We start from the raw sequence: 20240 nt of genomic DNA on the forward strand, positions 1-20240 counted from the left end.
CCTCTTATTTTGGACATGGACATCTCACTGTGTCTAACTGTGGCTTATGATGCCTCTGACAACCTGCCAGAGAAAACCAGCCCTCTCCAGGTCAATGACCAACGAGGAATCCACGAGCAGCTCTGGACAATGGGACAAAGCATATTTCCATGAACAAAACCAAGGGAAGCGATTCTTTTGCCTCTGGAAAATGAGAGGAGTTACTTCCTGTTAGATTATACTGCAGTTGAAGGTCCAGAAAAGGAACAGACCTCCCTGTATTGATGACAAAGCCCATTCTTGAGAAGCTAAGCCGGAGTGGGGACCTCTTCAAAACTTCCCCTTGGGAGCCTGAAATGGAAATCAAGTACTGCCCTGTTTTTATCTGGCTAATTGTAAACTCCTCTATAGAATTTTTATCTTGAGTTCTAGGTAAGTTAAGTAAATGTCTTCTAGGAGGTATAATTTGCAAAAAAAAAAGTGAAAGATGAAATGAGATTCAAATCCTGAGGATTAAATATACCTTGGACACAGACAAATAGCCAGGTGCTCATGCCATACTTCCATTTACCTCTGACTGGAATGCTGTCTCAGCGATTCCCTCACCTTCCTTCATGCTCTGAAATACTACTTGGCTAGATCTTCATCCAACATGATTGACAGGAGACCCCTGTCAGGAGGCAGATGTTATACCATCTCTTTCCTTAGCATTTGTGTGAGAGAGAGAGACTACGCATGCATGTGTGGGGGGGGAGGGGTTGGAAAGAGAGAATCTTGAGTAGGCTCCATGCCCAGTGTGGAGCCCGACATGGGGCTCAATCTCACGGCCCTGAGATCATGACCTGAGCCAAAACCAAGAGTCAGACACTTAACCGACTGAGCCACCCAGGTGCCCCAATATTTTCTTTCTGTATCCCTAGTGTCTTCTACCTATTAGGAGTTCGGTAAGGTCAGGATGATTCCTGAATGAACACATGAAATCTGTATTTCTTGGGCATCCGACAGATAAGAGAATCCAGAGTTCTGAGTAATGGATAGGAGAAAGACAGCACCAACCCCTGTGGCTGGTCTCCTCAGAGACCATACCAATGGGGCAAAGTTCTTCTGTCTCTATTTATATTTCCCCACCTATTTGTATTATCATACAAATAATTTCAACAATTAGAGGGTTGCTCTTTGTAAAACTCTTGAAAAGACTAGGTAACAATTATTTTATAAATGCTAATCGGATCATCTACTTTATCCCAACGAGCTATTATGAAGTACAATGCAAAGGAGACAAAATGTAACAGGGAAGTCTGAGCTTAAAGGATTTAGCCACAAATACAAAACAGAATTCTTTTTCCATTTGAAGAAAAACGTCCCTATTTCAATTGTTATGTTTGGAATTTCAGCTTCAATTACGAAAGGCCTTTGGAAAGGCATTACCGAAGGGGCTGCTGGTCCTCGTGGAATCACTTGGCCAGGTGCATCCTCCCGTCAGCCTAGACTGTCACCTGAATCTACTGACCATCGCTGACAGAAAGTCTAGAAAGCTCGAGGAGGAAGAACACGCTGTAAACTTGCTGCAGAGCATTAACAAGAACAGAATTTAAAACCTCCACTTCTGGGACTTATCATACAACTTGGAAATGGCGTTCAATAAAGGAAAAGATAATTCGGAGCCACACTACCGGAATGAACATCTCACATGCAGTCCCTGGTCTGGATTTAGAAAACTGCTTTGATCCCCAGAGGATGGCTTGTTAATGAGTATTTTAAAGGACGGGACTGAGATGGTATGACAGAGTTGAAGGGTTCCAGTCTTGCTTCTACTTCTGTAAAAGCCAGTGCAACTGCTTCTGAACAAGACACGTTCTACCTCCCTGAGAAAACGTCTCCAGCCCGCATAGGGGCGGTGCGGACCGCCTAATTCTCTCTCCGATCCACTCTCAGATCTGGGTCTTCAGGACCAGAACAGTGGAGAAACTTAAAAACAAGAGCAGCTAACACGCATATCCTTTTCCAACCTGAAGCAAAGGTGAGGGAACTTTATTATAAAAGGTAACTTTTATTAGCATGTATGCTAACAACTAATGCATAAATTTTCTAGAGATACAGGGATTTATGCAGTTTAAGAGAACACTGTCAACTTTCCAAGCCTGATATGCTCATTGGTGTCACCTTTTTCTCATCAAATACTAATGACCCAAGGTGGTCAATCTTCCTTTGTAAATCTAATCACCTCAGAAATCACAGACAAGAAGGTGAAAAAAGTTCATCTATTAAAACATTTTCACATTCACACAAAACTTGAATACAGCTCTATGGACTCGCCCTCTCCCTCCTGGTAAAATAAATGTTTTCCTACTCTTGTTTCACCTATTCCCAGCCTCATCTCAATATATTGTTTTTTTATTTTTTATTTTTTATTTTTATCTTTTTGGAGCATTTTAAAGTAAATCTCAGATATGCTGTTGCTTCACCTCTAACTATTTCAGTCTTCATCTCTGATAGGAATCATGTCATTACTACACTTGACAATATTAAGGAAATATTCTTTAATAGCATCTAAAATACCAGTCCATATCCAAATTCCATCCATCATCTAAAAAAATATATATATATTTTCAATTTTTGGCTTGACTCTGCGTCTAAATAAGGGCAGAGGTAAACTGATTTCACTCAAATCAAAATTGTCTTTTAAATGCTTATTTTAGATCCCACCATTACTTAGACACAATATATCTGGAACACACATAATGTGATGCTGAGCTTCAAAGCTAGCCAGTATTTCGTTATTTGCAGTGTCTGATTCTATGAATCAGATTCAAATGTAGTTAAAGCCTCAGAACTGGAAACATCAACTAATTCTCATAATTTTCTCAAATGCATGAACAATTGAGGCCACTTTACCTGCCTGCCTTAAGGATGTTCTGTTAAACTTTGTAAGATTCCCAGAAAGAATACACCTGAGAAAGCCTGGCAGTCCTCATTTTGCCCATACAAAAGCTGAATTTCCGGGACTATAGAGCAGCCCCAAAGCAGATGTGGCATTTTCAGTTGCAGTTTTACCCAAAGTTTAAAAAAAAAAAAAAAAAGAAAGAAAAAGAAAGACATCTGACTGAATACAGAGACAAGGAGGCCCGTTTTGCAAATAGGGCTAAGAGCCCTAACCCGTCACAGGCTGGCTTTGGGAAGGAAGAAAGTGACCATTTCTACATTCAGCCTCACGCAGCCTCTGGTAACACACAGGCACTGCTGTGACTCATAACTAGAAATACTGTTTTATAACACCAATCTGTGTTTTGTAACACACACGGAAACAAACAACAAAAAAAGACCATTTAGAAACCAAAACCAAGCTCTGCATCTGGGCATTGGTATCAAGATCTCAAGATGTCAGACTGCCTATTTAATCCAGATAAAGGAAGGCAAGGCCTTATCCCTTTGTTTGGCAAGAAAGCGGAGGCTTCCTGCCTGCTGCACATGCCCATAGGAGGAGCAACGATGAATTTAATTTTCTTAAAACAGAAGCATTTTCAGACTTGTGTTTTCCTGGACAGCTGCCTGCTGGATGTAATACATAACAAGGGTGTGTAATCGACAGTAATGTGAATCACTCACTGAAATTCTGGCAAAAAAAAAAGCAAAGCCACACACACACACACACACACACACACACAGGGCCATATACGTATGTATGGAGTTATTATTTTTCCCAGGAAAAAATTGAGCACGTTCACACTGTCCATTGAAAATAGCAACTACACTTCAGCTCATTAGCTACCTTTATATTAAAAAATCACTGTAATTTACACTAACTATCAGTATGTCTTATAAAGAAGTGGAGTGGTTACACAACACATGTAATTGGATGGGTTGGGTCAGACATCTGTGAAATGGCAAATTTAGTTGGGTTACTTGGTAGAGCATACGGGGGTTCCTCTCCCAAGGGTGAGTTTCAGGAGATGGTCCTCCCAGTAATTTTGCCACTTGAAAATCTGCTGTCAGGACCCTGTAATTATTATGGTAATACCCAGGCCAGACTGGCTGCCATGGACATCCACGGGCACCATCAGAATCTCTTTCACAGGGTTTAGACATAGGGATCTCCAGAAGAATGGCTGGGGATGTCCCCAGTTAGGAGTTGCTGGAACCATGGAAGTTTTCAGACCACGTAAAGAGTTTCTACAGTCTATTGATTCTCTTTGAGTAAGGGAAAGAATAATCTGAATTAACTTCACTATCAACCTGAAAGGGCCCCTCTTTTCCAGGGCAGAGGCACAGAAACTAAACCTAGGAAAGCAAGACAGATTGAATTCCACTTAGATAAATCCTGACTCCATCTGAACTCTACAGGTTCAGATATATGTCTGAACCTTCAGGATCTCTGAAGCTGGAAAGCCTTGTTCAGATCTGCAAGGTGTCTTGAGCTTCTGATTCTGGAAGGAATAGGGGTATTCTGAACTATGACAATTACATGAAGGAAAACTTGGGACTTTAGTATTTTGGGAGTTGGTGGTGGGAGATGTATTTTGAACAATGGAGGAAAGAGTGGAAACAGTTCTTTCTCTCCTGATATAATACTCTATGAACACAGTTTGGATTGATTTTCTCCTGTTGGGAACTATCATTCTTAGAAGACAAATTGAAGTCAAATTTCACTAAATCAGAGTTTAGGTCAAAATTTTGAGGAAGGAGGGGTGCCCGGGTGGCTCAGTGGGTTAAAGCCACTGCCTTCGGCTCGGGTCATGATCCCGGTGTCCTGGGATCGAGCCCCGCATCGGGCTCTCTGCTCAGCAGGGAGCCTGCTTCCTCCCTTCTCTCTCCGCCTGCCTCTCTGCCTACTTGTGATCTGTCTGTCAAATAAATAAATAAAAAAATCTTTAAAAAAATGTTTTTGAGGAAGGAAACTAAAATTCATCGTGTACCTTATCACTACTCCTGAGAAGCTTTTTCTCGTAAGACAACAGTTGGGGGATGGGATTATTGGCTCATGAGGGTTCTCTTCTTTGACAGCCACCACTAATCTCCAGCTTAATCCTGAGTTCATCTGCAAGGAGTTGCTAACAGACGAAATGAGGGTGGAGTTCTATAAACCACTAAAAAGAGAGACATTATATACACAAATAGGGCCTGCAAAATATTTCAGATACTATATCTCAAATATAAGACAGGAGTGACTGTCCAAATCTGAAAAGTAACGTGTAATACGTATAACTAGTTCTTTGCAGGCATTCTCTTTGTTACTATATGAATACATTCCACATGAGGCAAAAGAGTTGGAAATGTGTTATTTATTTTTATAATTGAGAAAAATGTGTTAACTCTCTGGAATGTCCATGTGTGGAAAAATAAAACATTACATGGAATTGTACAAGCATATGATTTATAATGCACACGTCCAGGACCAGAAATTCTAACGAAGAACCTATTGAACAGGAAAAAACAAAAAAACAAAAACAAAACAAAAAACAAAAAAACACATTTTTTCTCTTTAGCATTTGCTCTTCTGGTATACTATATGCTTGAGGCCAAGCATATATTTTATTAGTTTACATCCTAGCTAAGCAATAAAATGTGTGTCATTTTAAATACAGCAAACATGTTTTTCACGAAAGTTAAATTTAATGTCTATTTTGGCCCCCCAGAGTGATACTGTGGGGCACCACCCAGATCCCTCCCTCCTTCCAGAATCGAGGGCCTTATTCTCCTTGGGGCCTGGAGTGTTGACTGCCAATGTTTCACACCCAAGACTTGCCTTCAGCTAAGCGGAGCTTGCCTTCCCATGTTACGCCCCTCCCTGTGGCCAGCTGGCATTCTGGGGCTAGTTGATGCAGAGTAGAATATACAATCCCCTTGCCTCAATTTAGGACATATCTCAAGCGTTATCCCCATTTCTCCTCTCCCTGAAGCATCTGCTGAACTCGGGCTGCAAGTGCATGTCAGGTCAGTTTCTCCCGCCCAATCCAGCTTTCTTCACCCTTTTTAGGTGTTGTTCCTAAGAGTACTCCCCAATCAACTTCCTGTAGGCACAGGAGTCTATTCTCTGGGGAACCCAATCTAAGCTACCCATTTATTTAAAGGTAGGGGTGACAAGTTAGGAATCATGATGAATTTTAGATGAGAATATGGTAGAACTTCACTTTATTTGGTGTGAGGTAGACCCAGCCTGGCCTTTATGCCGAGAAGGTTGGTTCCAGAAGTTGTCTAAGTTTGGCATGACAAGGTGAGTTCACTTAATGGTGATCCTACAATGAAAGGAACTCTGTGATGAGGTTTTACTACTGTATTAATATAGACGAACCATGGACAGCATGTAGATCCTTTAACCAAGTGCAGAATGTTAGAAGTTGGCTCTACTGTGTTTCGGGGGCATATTAACTCAACTCAACTCTAGAATTTTTCCTTATAAGTAAAACTCTGGGATGAATGAAGAAGAACTCACTGACCATTAAAGAGTACCTTGAGCCTGGGAGAATCTCTGAGAATGGGACCCACATCGGTCATTTTGCTCATTAGAAATTAAACTTAAGTGAAACATACCAGTAGTATCTCAGGTAAAGCAATTTAGGGCAATAAACGCATATTCTTCTCAATGATACTGTCCCCCAGTGACTCCCATAATGAAAATGAGAACATTTTCCCATCTCTCAAATCACCCCAATTATAGGCAGGATTAGGTAACTTCCACAAATCAGGCCACGGAAAATTCTTTGATTTAGAGATAGCAGTCAGAACTCTTTTGTGTGAGTATGTGTGGCAGGGGGTGGGGCGAGTGTGGGGGTATGGGTCTATGTGTGATGGTGTAACCGTTTTCTCTTGTCCAACCTGGAAAACCACAGGTTGAGTGCCTTCTAGGACAGTTTTGACTTTGATTGCACTTGGCTGTGCGAAACTGCAGCCCAAGATGAAGACCGCTCCTCTCACTGCGTTATTAAAGACTCCCATCTGAGAAAGGAGAGGATGAAAGAGGCCACGAGAGACGGTGTTTCCACCAGAAATCAAAGATCTTCTTCCTTCCTCCTGTTCTCCTTTAGCTTGCTGATAAAAGCCTCACGACAGAATGAGTGTGAAGCTGAGAAAGCCAGACTTTACATTTCCTATCAAGAGATGGGCTTTCCATTCGAGGCAAGAAAACATTTACTCTCCTATTATAATAATTCCAAAGTGCTTTTTGACCTTGGAAGGAAAAAAAAAATCAGTGTTAAGATAGAATTGGTTAGGTCATCGCCTAAGGAGGCATAAAGGGCCACCAGGAAATAAATTAAAATTAAAATAAAAATAGATTCTTTTATTGGGTCACATCTCATCCTCTCATTTATAAGCAAGGTTTCCACTCAAGGAATTGATACTGCAGGGGATAATTTGGCTCCTCTTGTTTTGACTCAGGAAAAAGTTACAAACAAAAGAAGGGAGGAAACTGCTCCTAAAGTTTAAAAGGCAGAGGATTCCAAGGAAAAGGAGACAGAAACCATGGTCGTGAGCAGCTACTTCTGAAGTGGGCCAGAGTTTTGAAATCACTGGTCCCTGCTAAGTTAAGGAAACACACTTACATTCCAGACCAGACAAACACAGCAATGTCACGTGCTCCGGCTTTGAACAAATAAATGTCACTTGTTTCCAGAATTTACCTTCAGACTCAGTAAGTAATCTAGGATTATCAAAGCTTCTACTTCCCAAATTGTTTAACATATCAGGATCACTTCTCCCTCTACACACCAGACAAGTACAGGATATTATCCTTGACAGGATATACTTCCCATTTGTGGAGAGATTGGCCGATTCTTTTCTCTAGCAGGTAGTTTTCTCCTTTGCCTTTATTTTTTAAAAAATATTTATTTATTTATTTTAGAGAGAGAGAGAAAGAGAGTGTGGGGGAAGGGGCAGAGGGAGAAGGAGAATCTCAAGCGGACATCTGCTGAGCTCAGAGCCTGAGGTAGGGCTGGATCCGAGGACCCATGAGATCATGACCTGAGCCCAAATCATGCGTTGGATGCTTAATCGACTGAGACACCCAGGTGCCCCCTCCTTTGCCTTTAAGTAGATGACAATGGCAACTGAAAATGTCTCTTTCTTTTTCACTCTGTAAATCTGAGTATGTAGCTTATAAAATTTTTTATTGATAATGCAGACAAATGTTGTTTAAGAGGTCAATCAGAAAAAAAAACACATTCTTCATTTTAGAATAAAAGTAAGTACTCTTAAGCCTTCTGGATGAGATTCGGTCTTAAATCTGCAACAAGAAACTTTAAAGCAATCAGTCCTAAAATTGGGACTCCAGATACAAAAGGTAAGTTGTCAGATATCAAGGAGCCCTTTGAGTTGTAGTATTAGTTTCCAAAATAATACAGAACAAATCTCACAAGATAATTTTAAATATTAAATATCTGTTCTTCCTTTTTACTGTTAACAATGAAAAGATTAATTATTTTTCCTGAGACTCAAATTTGCAAGAAGAACGTGAGGTCATAAAACTGTGCATGTACAACACACACACACACACACACACACACACACACACACATACACAGACACTCTTATTTAAAATCTACAGATATTAATTGAACACATAGTAGATACGAATCATTCTGCTAAGCCTAAGGGATGTAAAGATAATTAAAGCATATCTAGGACAAAGCTACATAAACAACAACTATTCTACAATAGACTTTTTGTACTGCCCCCTTAACCATGTACTGTGGGGGCAGAGAAGCTGCAGTAACAAAGTTTACTTTGCAGTTTAACAAAAGGGGGAAGGTTGGTGGTTGGAGAAGGCTTTGCATCCAGATGCTATTTGTGTTGGCCTTTGGTGGAGCAGTAAGAATTCTACAGGTCCCGAAGTTGGTGAAGGGCATTCCAGGACAAACAAGATACAATAGACGCAAAGGCACTGAGGTATGCCCATGTACAACCTTGCAGAAACTGGTCACTGAGGATGGCAGAAACTACCAGCATAGAAGTCAAGGAATGAGCAGTAGGAAGATTAAGACCAGATTGTAAAGGCTCTTGAGCACCATACTAAGAAGTGTAGACTCCTGAGGTACTGCAAAGCACTAGAAGGTTATTAAGGCGGGGGAATAAGAAGATCCTGCTGGCAGTGGGATTCCAGAGCAGGTCATATAGTCTTTCTGTTTCTTTTCTTTTTATTTGAGAAAGGAAGGAAGAGGAATTGTTAAAGGGATTGTTTTCGACTATACCTGGTCCTAGAGAAGAGTGTTTAGCCAAGGCATGTTCTTGGCACAGCTTAGCACACGGTAATTCTTAGCACAGCCAGACCACACTGATCTCCCCATTGAAAGGTTCACAGTGGTCCCCTGTACTATTGGTGTATTGTATTCACACTGCAAAGCAAAAGGAGTGCCAAGCTGCATCTGGGATACTCTGCTCTGTGGATTTACGGTCTGACAAGATTTAAAGTTAGAAAAATACTTCAAACTGAACCTGTCACTAACAACTTTATGCTGTGGCTCTTTCCTGAGTCACCTGGCCACTGGGACACCAAGTCTGAAGTAGATGCTTCTAACGGTAAGCCCTATTGACATCCGCTTTATCATTTTTTATCAGCACAGGGGGACCTGGGTGGCTCATGATCTGCCTTTGGCTCAGATCATGATCCCGGGGTCCTAGGATCGAGCCCAGCTTCAGGCTCCCTGCTCAGAGGGAGTCTGCTTCCCCCTTCCTCCACCCCTGCTCATGCTCTCTCTTGCTACTCTCTCTCCAAAAATAAATAAAATCTTTAAAAATCAATAAGTACACCAGCATATTGAAGCCTCTTCATGCCCCCAAAGGCAAGCTGATGATGTGGACAACAACAACAACCAAAAAGGGATTTTTCTCTTACTTGCCCACATTTGTTAGAAGTCTGAATCTATACAGCGCCTGGATAGCAAGGAATGCAATACTAATTATTTTTTATTGTTTGATTCTTCTTCATGACGGTCCCCCATGGCAGGAAATTGGTTAGTTTGCAGATCGGAGAAATCCAGGACCAAAGAGAGAAAATAATTGGAAATCCCTGTTTGGATGGAGTCAGGGGCAGAGTTAGCAATGGCATTCCCTAGCCGCAGCTCTCCCGGGGAAGCCCGACAGCCTCGTTCCCACCGCAGACTCAAATGTCCTCCATCCATGCAGATCAATTTGATTCCTGAGCCCGAATGACAAACTTAACTACCAATAATGCCTTGCACCGGGTTTTAAGCGACATAATCAACCGGAGAGGGACTTGTGTCAGTTAGACTTTGTTTCCTTAAAAAAAAATCAAGAGTAACAGTGGAAAGAGAAGTTTTTAACAAGGAGGAAAACCCTAGACAGTTGTCTCTAAGATTCTTCACCACAGCTTCAAGGACAACCAGGAAAAGAGCTGCTATTTGAGGCAACTTCATTATAAAATCATTTTTAATAAGCAATCTTAACAAAGAGAGGGAATACTCTTGTGGAGAAACCCTCCAGGGACCCAGAGGCTGCCCAGTTAAGTTATTAGGAAGTTTCACACAAGGGACCAAACAGCTATTTCATTGGCCTCGGGGGACAGAGTTTAGTTTTCACCCGTTCTCCAGAGGCACTGGTGTTATCTTGTCTACTAACAGCAGAGACTGGTAACAATCAATTATCCCGACGCCCCGACTTGGTGAGGGAAAGTGAATTTTCAGTTTTGTCGACACAAAAAGACACCATGTAAGAGAGACAGATAAGTTAGCGCGATAGAGTTCATTATATACCGAAGACTTTCGTGAACGTGCAGCCAATGACAAGACCTCATCTGGATCTTTGCGTTCTTTATGTGAAACGTTAGGGACTCATTCTTGGAAAATGAAGTAATACCAACAAAAAGAAAAGAAAGTATGATTATCCCCTTACTGTACCATCCAGCTATGTGAGGGAAATGATTCTTCGTGCTGATGAACAAAGTCATAGTCAACACAGCTGCCTACCTAAGGGGTGAGCAGGATTTAGAATTCGGGGTTCAAATTTTTACACAGCTACATGCGGCCGAGTTAAAAAGGGTTGGAAAGACGTCGGCTCCCAGTGTATTAGAGTAGCTTCCGGCCAATTCGCAGCAGGAATAAAAGAAAGCAAGGAGAACCGTTAGCCACGCAATTCAAAGTGCATATGTATTTTTCAAGCTCATTTCTTTCTTCTGATTTCGAAGGAACGGCAAGAACTGGTCTTACAATTAGACCTTAAACCTGGGAAGATGGAGAAAAAGTAAAACGCGCTTTCTCTTTAATAATCAGAACAGCCTTCCCTTTTTGGACTAGATCTTTCCTGCCCCATAAGCACTTTTGCTACATAGTTGATCAGAGGAAAGGCCAGAGAAGAACCTCTATCTAAGGATAAGAATTCTGTCTGATTTCGGAAAAGGGACTGAAGTACGGAACATCTGCTTTATGTAACACTCACTAAATGACCGTGGCAATAAAAGCATTATTTAAAGGTCAGTGTATTTTTCACACACATTCTGTGGCTCCCCACTGGTTCTGAGATAAAGCTGAAACCTTATCGCTGCTCTTCTTGTCCTTCCTTATCCTTGTTAATACTCTATTCTAGTTAGACAGGTCTACACAGTCATCCCCAAACACCTCTTGATCCACCTGATCACACCTAATCCTTGCTACTCTTCTCAACTGAGCTCAGCTCACCACCAGCATCCTCAACTCATACAGGTAATCCAACTTGTGTCATAACCCTGCATTTTTCTTGCAATTCCATCATTACCTAAGTTTCCTCAAGGGGCTCTGTCCTTAGTCCTCAGATGCAGACTAATCTACTGGAGAGTGAGCATTAGGAGTTAAGCTTTCTATACCACTCAGTGCCTAATGCAATGCTGGGCACAGAGTAGGGGTTAGAAATACCAAGTGAAGAAGATCTGACTCCCAGCCTCATGGTCTTCCTCCAGGGAGTGGCTATGGTCTGCTTTCTAGCTTTCCTTTCTCAGATCTCCGATTACGGGGACCCCTGGGTTAACTACCATACAAGCCCCTCCTTCTCTCCTACAAACATAACATTTAAAATGAAAGATTGACGGAGTAAGTCTCTTTCACTGAATCTGCAGCTTAATCCTGCATATTCTAGCATTTTCTCTTCCTCAACTACTTAAGACATTAGGAACTACAGTGAATGCCCAGGAGATGAACAAGTAATACAAGGGAAAATGCTATCAGTCTCTCAGAGGAAAAATGTTTACTCAGAGGTGGAGGTGAAGTGAGTGGAGAACATTCCACTGTGGGGAATCCAGGAAAAAGGGTCATCAAATAGCTTGGAAATAAAAACCTCAGGTACCATAACATGCAGATATGGACATCGATTATAATCAAAGGGGATCGTGTGACTACAAATATATCAACTTCCTGGCAGCATAGCTGATAGAGTTACTATTAAAAAATGTGTGGGGGCGCCTGGGTGGCTCAGTGGATTAAAGCCTCTGCCTTCGGCTCAGGTCATGATCTCAGGGTCCTGGGATCGAGCCCCGCATCGGGCTCTCTGCTCAGTGGGGAGCCTGCTTCCCTTCCTCTCTCTCTCTGCCTGCCTCTCTGCCTACTTGTGATCTCTGTCAAATAAATAAAATCTAAAAAAAAAAAAAAAGTGTGTAATTTAGAAAGAAAGTTAATACAGAACAGTAAGTTTCTTCATATTTCAAACACATTAGCATCTCTGATTTTCCTATGTTTTTATGCCTTTGGACAACAGATCCCAATAAAGAGAGAAGCAGATATAACTGTAAATCTAAGGTTAAGTTCAGGTATGCATAAGCATACTCAAAACCTAGATGTTTAATTCTCTTATGTATGCTTTTGGTATGTATTTCAATTCCCTAGGCATTCTTTTTACTTTCATGGTTTTGTTTGGTTTTGGTTAGGGTTCAGAGAAACCACAGTATCCTGAATCATACTACCCCTTAGTGGCAATGAAAGTTATACACGAATACCAAGACGGTCTGACCAAAGAATAATGCACAAATTTATTACAAATGTTATCAAGGTCCATTAAAGACTTTGTGGCAGTGAAAATCAGATTTGTGCTCTAAGAAATACACATCACTACTAGTGTGGGAGACAGAACTATCTGGAAGCAAAAGAACCATTTGAACTATTTTATTGCGGAATTGGTTGAGTTATATGAACAATGATATCAAGTGGATGCCAGTTCTTTGATAAGTTAGGTTAGATTGTTAAAAAGAGAAGTAAAGATCATTTTGAAGTTAAAAGACAGCATGGTTTTATGCAGACCACTTAATTTAAATGAAATTTTTTCATACAGAAGGAATAACATCCCTCTTTTTTATAATCGGTTGGTTCACCAAGCTTAGAAGACTTTACAGGTAACATAGCCCTAGGTTTCAAGAACCCGAATCAGTTGTAGGAATGACAATTACACTGGACTTTCTTCCTACAGTTTAGAGTGGAAGGACCACTCTGAGGACTGACATTTGTTACTGTAGCAGCATCGAGACTCTGTGGAATGGCTTTCAATCCTGGCTCCATCCTGTCCTAGCTAGCTGTAGACTAGACTCCTGGGCCTCAGTTTTCACCTGCAGAGGGGGGAGAGCAGTGAGATCTACCTGACAAGATTGCGGTAAAGATGAAATAAATGAACATTTACGAAGTGCTTAGAAAAGCACCTAGTGCTTTGTAAGCACACCACAGACACTGCCTCATGTTGAGATCAGAGATAATGGCGTGGTGCTTCTGTGCGTGCAAGGTGCCAGTCTACTCTTGAGTCCTGGCTCTGCCCATCACCAGCTGGATGAGTTTGCCAGCGTTTTCACTTCTTGAAGTTGCTGATCTCTTGGATAAATTTGCTCATCCAAAATGGGGACGCAGGTAGAGCAAGACTCACGAGCTGATGAGAAGATTGCATGAGATCATGCATGTAAAGCATGAAACAGAGCACCTGAGCTATTAGAATGAACCACTCAGGGCTGGCAGTTTCTATCTCCCGGTACTTCTCCTCCTACCCCAGATTCCTGCCTTCGCCGAACCAATAGTAATGTGAAACTCTGCGACAGACACCCAGCCCTCTTCTTCTTCTTCTTTTTAAGATTTTATTTATTTATTTGACAGAGACAGAGATCAGAAGTAGGCAGAGAGGCAGGCAGAGAGAGAGAGGGGAAGCAGGCTCCCTGCCGAGCAGAGAGCCTGATGCGGGGCTGGATCCCAGGACCCTGAGATCATGACCTGAGCTGAAGGCAGAGGCTTTAAGCCACTCAGCCACCCAGGTGGCCCTGACACCCAGCCTTCTTTAAAGAGTGAGACAACCACATGTAAGAGTGTTACTAAATAGATAATCTCTAGTACATGACAGCGCCCGATAGGCCAGGCACTTGTGTTTTCTCCCCGCTAGTGATCATGGACTTTTAAAGGAGCTCCTTGCCATCTCAATCTACCCTTTTGAACCTGTGTTACAAAATGGGAACCCAAATACTTCTCCAAATTCAGTTCATGGATCTGATGTCCTACTAACAGAACAAACTTGAATCAACCAGAGGCTCTGATGGAAACACTTAACTACATATTTTGGGCCTTTTTTTTTTTTTAATGTAATGAACTGTGGGTTTTCACGCTATGCAAATCTCCTACCTTGGAAGAACTGAGTGGCAGGGCCAAGTGCAGTCCATTTATATCTCAATATGATGAGCCAGAAATCATGTTAAGCTCAGGCAGGGTTGGCTGTAGTCACACAGGCTGAGTCTAAACAAGGCAAACATTTTTGGGCAGTATGAGGGATTTTTTTACTTCCCTGGGCTGGCTGATCTTGAAGGGACTACATAGGTGTGACTCTGGGTGAGAATGGGGGATGTGCAGGGGGGAGAGCTTTTAGCACCCAGGGCTAAATCTTTCCCTTTCCTTTAACCCTGCTGTATGCCCTGGATCATAGCACCAGAATCCTGGATTGTCCAGTTTTTTTCCTTCTCTCCCGCACTTGCAGCTAAGTCTGCTTTCCAGTTGTGAGCCGAATCTTCTGGAAGTGGTACATGAGGCACTGGTGTTTTCAGTGACTGTATCACCCCACTTAGCCCATCCCCACCCTGGGCCCCACCTTCAACCTAGTCTGTAAGGTCCTCGAGAGCAAAGAACCTGCCAGCACACAGTAGGCCCTCAGAAAATGGCTGTCCATTGGTTAGCCCTCTAAGACAGCAGCATCGCATCTATTTTTGGTCACATACCATCAGCAGCAAGCTTTGTGTCTGGGATGGCCGGTAGCCTCAGGAAGTCTGGGGAAGAAATGAATCCTCTGGCTACTTTGTGAGTACTGAGTTATCCCCTTTTCTGTTTCTCAATGGGTAGATGGAATGTGGATGAAAGCCTACTAAGAGAAGTTCAGTGTGGCTTCGTCTCAGGCCTGTCCTAATGATACACCCTGCCAGCAGCAATTGAAATTATACTCGCTGTGAGTCATGCCGTGAGTCACATGGGTTGTCACGGCAACCTATTAACTATATAACCAAAGCACCTTCCATTAGCTTTGCCAAGAACGGTTCCTGAGTTTTCCTGGACTGTGAAAATAGTGTGGGTGAGCCCTAAGTTTGGTGCTGTGTTAAGAGTCTACAATCAAAGGGAATGGCCTCAAGGACAAGAAAAGAAAGCGAGAAAATAAGGTTATTTTAGTTCTTGGACCTCCTGAGTAAATGGCAACAATCGTGACAAATTGTTGGGTTGGTTTTGTGATATCAACAAATGCCTAAGGAGAGGAGGTTGAGGCCTCAAAACTAATTTTCTCTAAGTCAAATTCAAAACCAAGTCTCTAGGGGTGAAAAGTGAATACATTAACCTATTCCACTTTAAATGACTGCAATAAACACTTTTTCTTTTTACAGATACAAAGGATTATTTCTCAAGGAAATATTCTGATGTGTACTAAAATATTTTAAATATTGAGTACTAAACTCTTTTTATAAATAACATAGTGCTTTAATTTTATATGTTTGGTATTAGCCTACTGCAAACAAACATTTGAAAATGCACTAAATTGACGTTAGTGGCTATTCATGTTAAAATAAAAATATTTCAGAAGACTCCAAAGCACATTTTACTTTGTTATTTACTGGGGAAAACTGACAATAAGTCGTATTAAACTGATACATTTTTCTGGCTGCTTTACTGAGTCGCCTGCAATTTTCATACGTGTGTAAAGTAAGTGCCTGTTCCTGAGTGTAGAAGAAAGCAAGCAGACCAGACTTACACAGGAAGAATAAAGAATAGAAACATGGATGAGAACAGGAGGAAATGACAATGATCTGTTGCTTCTGGAAACTATCTAGCAGTCTACCTGGTACCTTTCGGGTCTACACTGTGGTCCTTGGCTGATATATACGTTAAGGTTATGACTTCATGATGCTAAACTTCCTACCAGCTGGAAAGAGCTAAGAGGATCTGTTGCATTTGTTACTTTTTCACCTCCTAATCCATCATATTCTAACATTTTAGTGTATGCAGAACAATCCAAGTAGAATGAGATTAAAAAGTCAGGGGCAAATGACGAGTTGTCCTTGGCAAATAATAAAAACCAAAACAGCCGTTGATGCCATGAAAAAGATATTTATCCGACATGGTACCATTTCAGCAGGAAAGACACCAGAATAAACTTGTGAAACACCAAAGTCAAAGCAATCTTTAAAGTGTCCAACCAAATACAGGTGCTACATAATCACCACAAAGATTAAATTGAAATTCTACACCACAGTGTAAAATTTATCTCGTAGGTCCCTATCCCACAAGTAAAAACTTCATTTTCTGTTCACATACCAAAACCAACAGCAACGTCTCCTATCACCAATTGAAGAATATCACAAATGAAAGCATTCTCTGACCAGGTTGGTCACGACGACTTTGTACTGGAAGCCTCAAAGCTTTGCCTTCCCCCACGGGCCAAGTAAAGTTAATGACAAACACCACTCCAGAGTTCTCAGGAACTCTGGAGAATCTGAGTTCTCCAAAGACCACGCTTGTGAATTCATCCGAAGCTACTAATCAGAGTTCCTTTCCTGGGAGTTTCTGGCTCAGCTCACCCAAAGCATTTTGTACTAGTTTATTTATTTATTTTTTTAAAGAAGCCTATCATACCTATGCTTTCCAGATAACGAGGTGGCCTAAAATACTATCAGGTGTCACATCTCTTCAGGTTCGTTTTGTGGTTCTTGCACCTCCGACTGGTGTACCTGTGAGCTGACACTCTGGTCTGATAATATATTCTACAACTGTACATGTTAATTTGTAAGTTGAACCATCTCTCTGTGAGGGCCGTTAGGAAACCCAGATTGAAACTGCTAATGAGGGTTGACTTCGGCTGTCGATGATTATGTAGTCAAGCCTTGACCAAGGTTTCCAGAACTCTGGCTAAAAATGGAAGTCTTGCGACAGTACAAAAATGAATTCACACACTTCACCGATAGTGAAACTTTTTGAAGAACAGATGTCAAGATGCTTTAAGAGGAGTTGGTATTTAACCTCTTAAGAAAACTTACGGGCAAGGTAGGACAGTTTGGTTTTCAAGAAAAATCCGACAGATGCTAAAGAAGAAGTCATTTGGGTGACTGTTACGGGAGAAAGAACTGATTGATTTTCTTCCTCCTCACAAGTGGTAGGCCCTGTAGAGATGCTAAGATCAGAAATATGAGGGGTTGTCTGCTGAGTTGGGTGACAAAAACAATCTCCACATTTAAGTGGCATTGAAGACTTGCACTAACACGCAACTTGGACAATTCAGTTTCTTCTTGGCATGTGCAAAGTTTTGTGTCAAATCTCTGTTTCGGTTGCTATTCTTCCCAACTTGTTATTGGTCTGCTTTATCATGGGCCCTCTCCCCTAAATCATGAAAGTAAACATCAACCAAAAAAACCTAGGCGATTTCTGATCTCTTTTTGTCAATTTAATATTGAATTACATAAAGTGAGCTTTATTTTAAGTCTATCTACACTTACTTGATGCTTGATGTCTAAGAATTTTCCTGCTGATTTCCTGATTTAAAAGGCAATGAAAGTCCACCCACTCTGGCTCTATTTTCCAAGCAGGTATATCTGGTGGGGTTAGTTAAGCCTTGGCTGCAGGGCCAACCTGGCTATATTGCCTCTTCCTGGAACACCAGCTTTTCTTCACTAGCTACCACTCCCGTGCTGCCATCCAAATGCTTCCATAATTTAAATCTGACCACGAGTTATTGTTTCTGCAGTAGGCCAGTGAAATTATTCTCAGGGATGACAATTCCTTGAAGGTCCTCATGGATGGATGGTCTATATATTTACTAACGTCTCTGGTCTCTGTCTTATTGGGTGAGGGGGACTCTTTGTATCCAGTGGAGTTGAACTAGTGGTTTTATCCACTTATCCAAGAGCCAAGTCATAATGCAAATAGTCAGTGGCTTTCTGTGTATTGCCAGGTGGCCAGGAGTCCATACCCCAAACCACCATAAACAGTAGGCACAATCATCCGCTCCTGTTCGGGAGAGGCCCAGGACTGAGCTAGCAGAAAGACTGAATTACTTACCACCTCTAGAGTGGGTCCCTCCAGGCCAGGGACGAGCTCATGGGCAAGGCTGTGCAAGGAAGCGCTCTGTACCATGCCTGCCCTGCGGATATACAGAGGACTTCAGTCTCCTGCACTGTCAATCTCTCAGTCATCATGAGCTCAATTATGCACCGACAACAGCAAGAACAACAACAACAACGACGACAAAACAACCCCCAAAAAGCTAAGGGCCACAGACTACCGTGATGGAGGGACAGCCAACGGGAACTGTGCATTCCGAGATGGAGGTGCTGTCCTGATCATGTGTCCGTTACGGGCCTGACCTTTACTTCTTTCCTCAAACAAACATTCCATTGAAGCCCATGGGAGAGCCAGGTGGAGAGACTGCAGGACTGGGCCCTAAAAGGCCACCATCGAATTTGGTGGGGTGTTTTATTTTTTAATGTTTTTTTTTGTTGGTCTTTTTTTTTTTTTTTTTTGCTTTTTTGTTTGCTACAAATACAGATAGACAGACAGACAAGCCCAAGAGCAGATTTCAAGAATCAACTGAGGCACAAGATAAACTACTTTGATGTTACACAGATTTTTTTTTTCCCCAAATGTTTCACATGAAACCAAAAATTTTAAAAGCATAATTAGGAAAAATTTGGGGACACATCTTTGTCAGCCCTAAATTGTGCCATAAATATCTCCACTGCTTGCCTTAGAAGGATGCCCAAACACATCTCATGGGTAGCACATATCTGTGGTCTAAAACAGTTATCGAATTCTAATGACACTATTAATTCGAAGTCTAAATATGCTGGTCAAGTACAGTGAAAGTTGACTGCCTGCATCAATGACGGATTAGTCTCATCCTGAGATTCAAAGCACAGTCAAACATTATTGCTCAGATTGCAAAATCACAACACTTTACATTGACGTGAGTTTGTAAACTTATGGTGTAGTTCGAATGAAGGCAACTGATGAAAGCAGTTGAACCTGAGAAGTGGGAATGAATACAGAGTGTCAATCCAGCGCACATTTCCACATCAAACTTCCGATGCCATTTACCAGGGCCCTCGTGGGCCACAGTCATGGTCGAGCAACAGCACCTAGATTCCCAGTCAGTATCTCTGCCCCACAGACACAAGTACAAAACGGCCTAGATCGTGAACTGGTGGTGAGGAAAAGGAGACCAAAGTTTAAAAGAAATCCAGGTGATGTTTCCTAGAAACATACCAGCTCTTCTAAGAAGGATCCAGAATAGGGGTGATCGGTAAGTAATTAATTGATCCTCCTGACTAGATTTGATGATTTTTCTAAAGACTAATGACTTGAATCACTAGAATTCATCAGACTACGGCTAGACTCTCTTTAACACACACTCAGTACAAACAGGTGGAGATGCACCACTTCCGACCACTACAGGTAGAGAAGTATGACCTCTGTTGACCATGGATCACAGCTGAAACATTAGTTTATACTTGAAGGGTCACAGCAGCCAGACATATGCGAATTCCAACTCTTCAGAAAACTTTGGATTAAAAAAAAATGCATTACTTACATGTATGTGTCTTCTTCGTTACTGAGATACCTAGAAGAGAAGAAAGAATGACAAAGGTAAGGAAGTGTCCTGTGGGTGCTTTTTTGGAAAGCGTGTCATTCACAGTGCACTCAGGAGAGCATTTGCTTGGACGGCGACGCAGAGGCCAGGTTAGTTTCAGTCGTACCTGGTGGCGTCACCGGACCTACCCCAGAACAACAGAGTCACAAGTGACAGGGATGGCAAACACCAGCTACCGGTTTAGGACGCTCTGTGGTAAAAAGCAGCGC

General features: G+C 41.8%; 1 protein-coding gene across 1 annotated transcript in view; it reads right to left on the reverse strand.

Annotated features, from left to right (window-relative positions):
* The window catches only part of RORA (RAR related orphan receptor A), a 700343-nt gene that overhangs the window by 155759 nt on the left and 524344 nt on the right, over positions 1-20240 (reverse strand). The window contains exon 2 of the mRNA XM_080807980.1: positions 19972-20001. Coding sequence (XP_080664106.1) covers positions 19972-20001 — 30 coding nt within the window. The remainder of the gene's footprint in view (positions 1-19971; positions 20002-20240) is intronic.

This window comes from Martes martes, assembly GCF_963455335.1.
Source record: "Martes martes genome assembly, chromosome: 7".
Taxonomy (NCBI): domain Eukaryota; kingdom Metazoa; phylum Chordata; class Mammalia; order Carnivora; family Mustelidae; genus Martes; species Martes martes.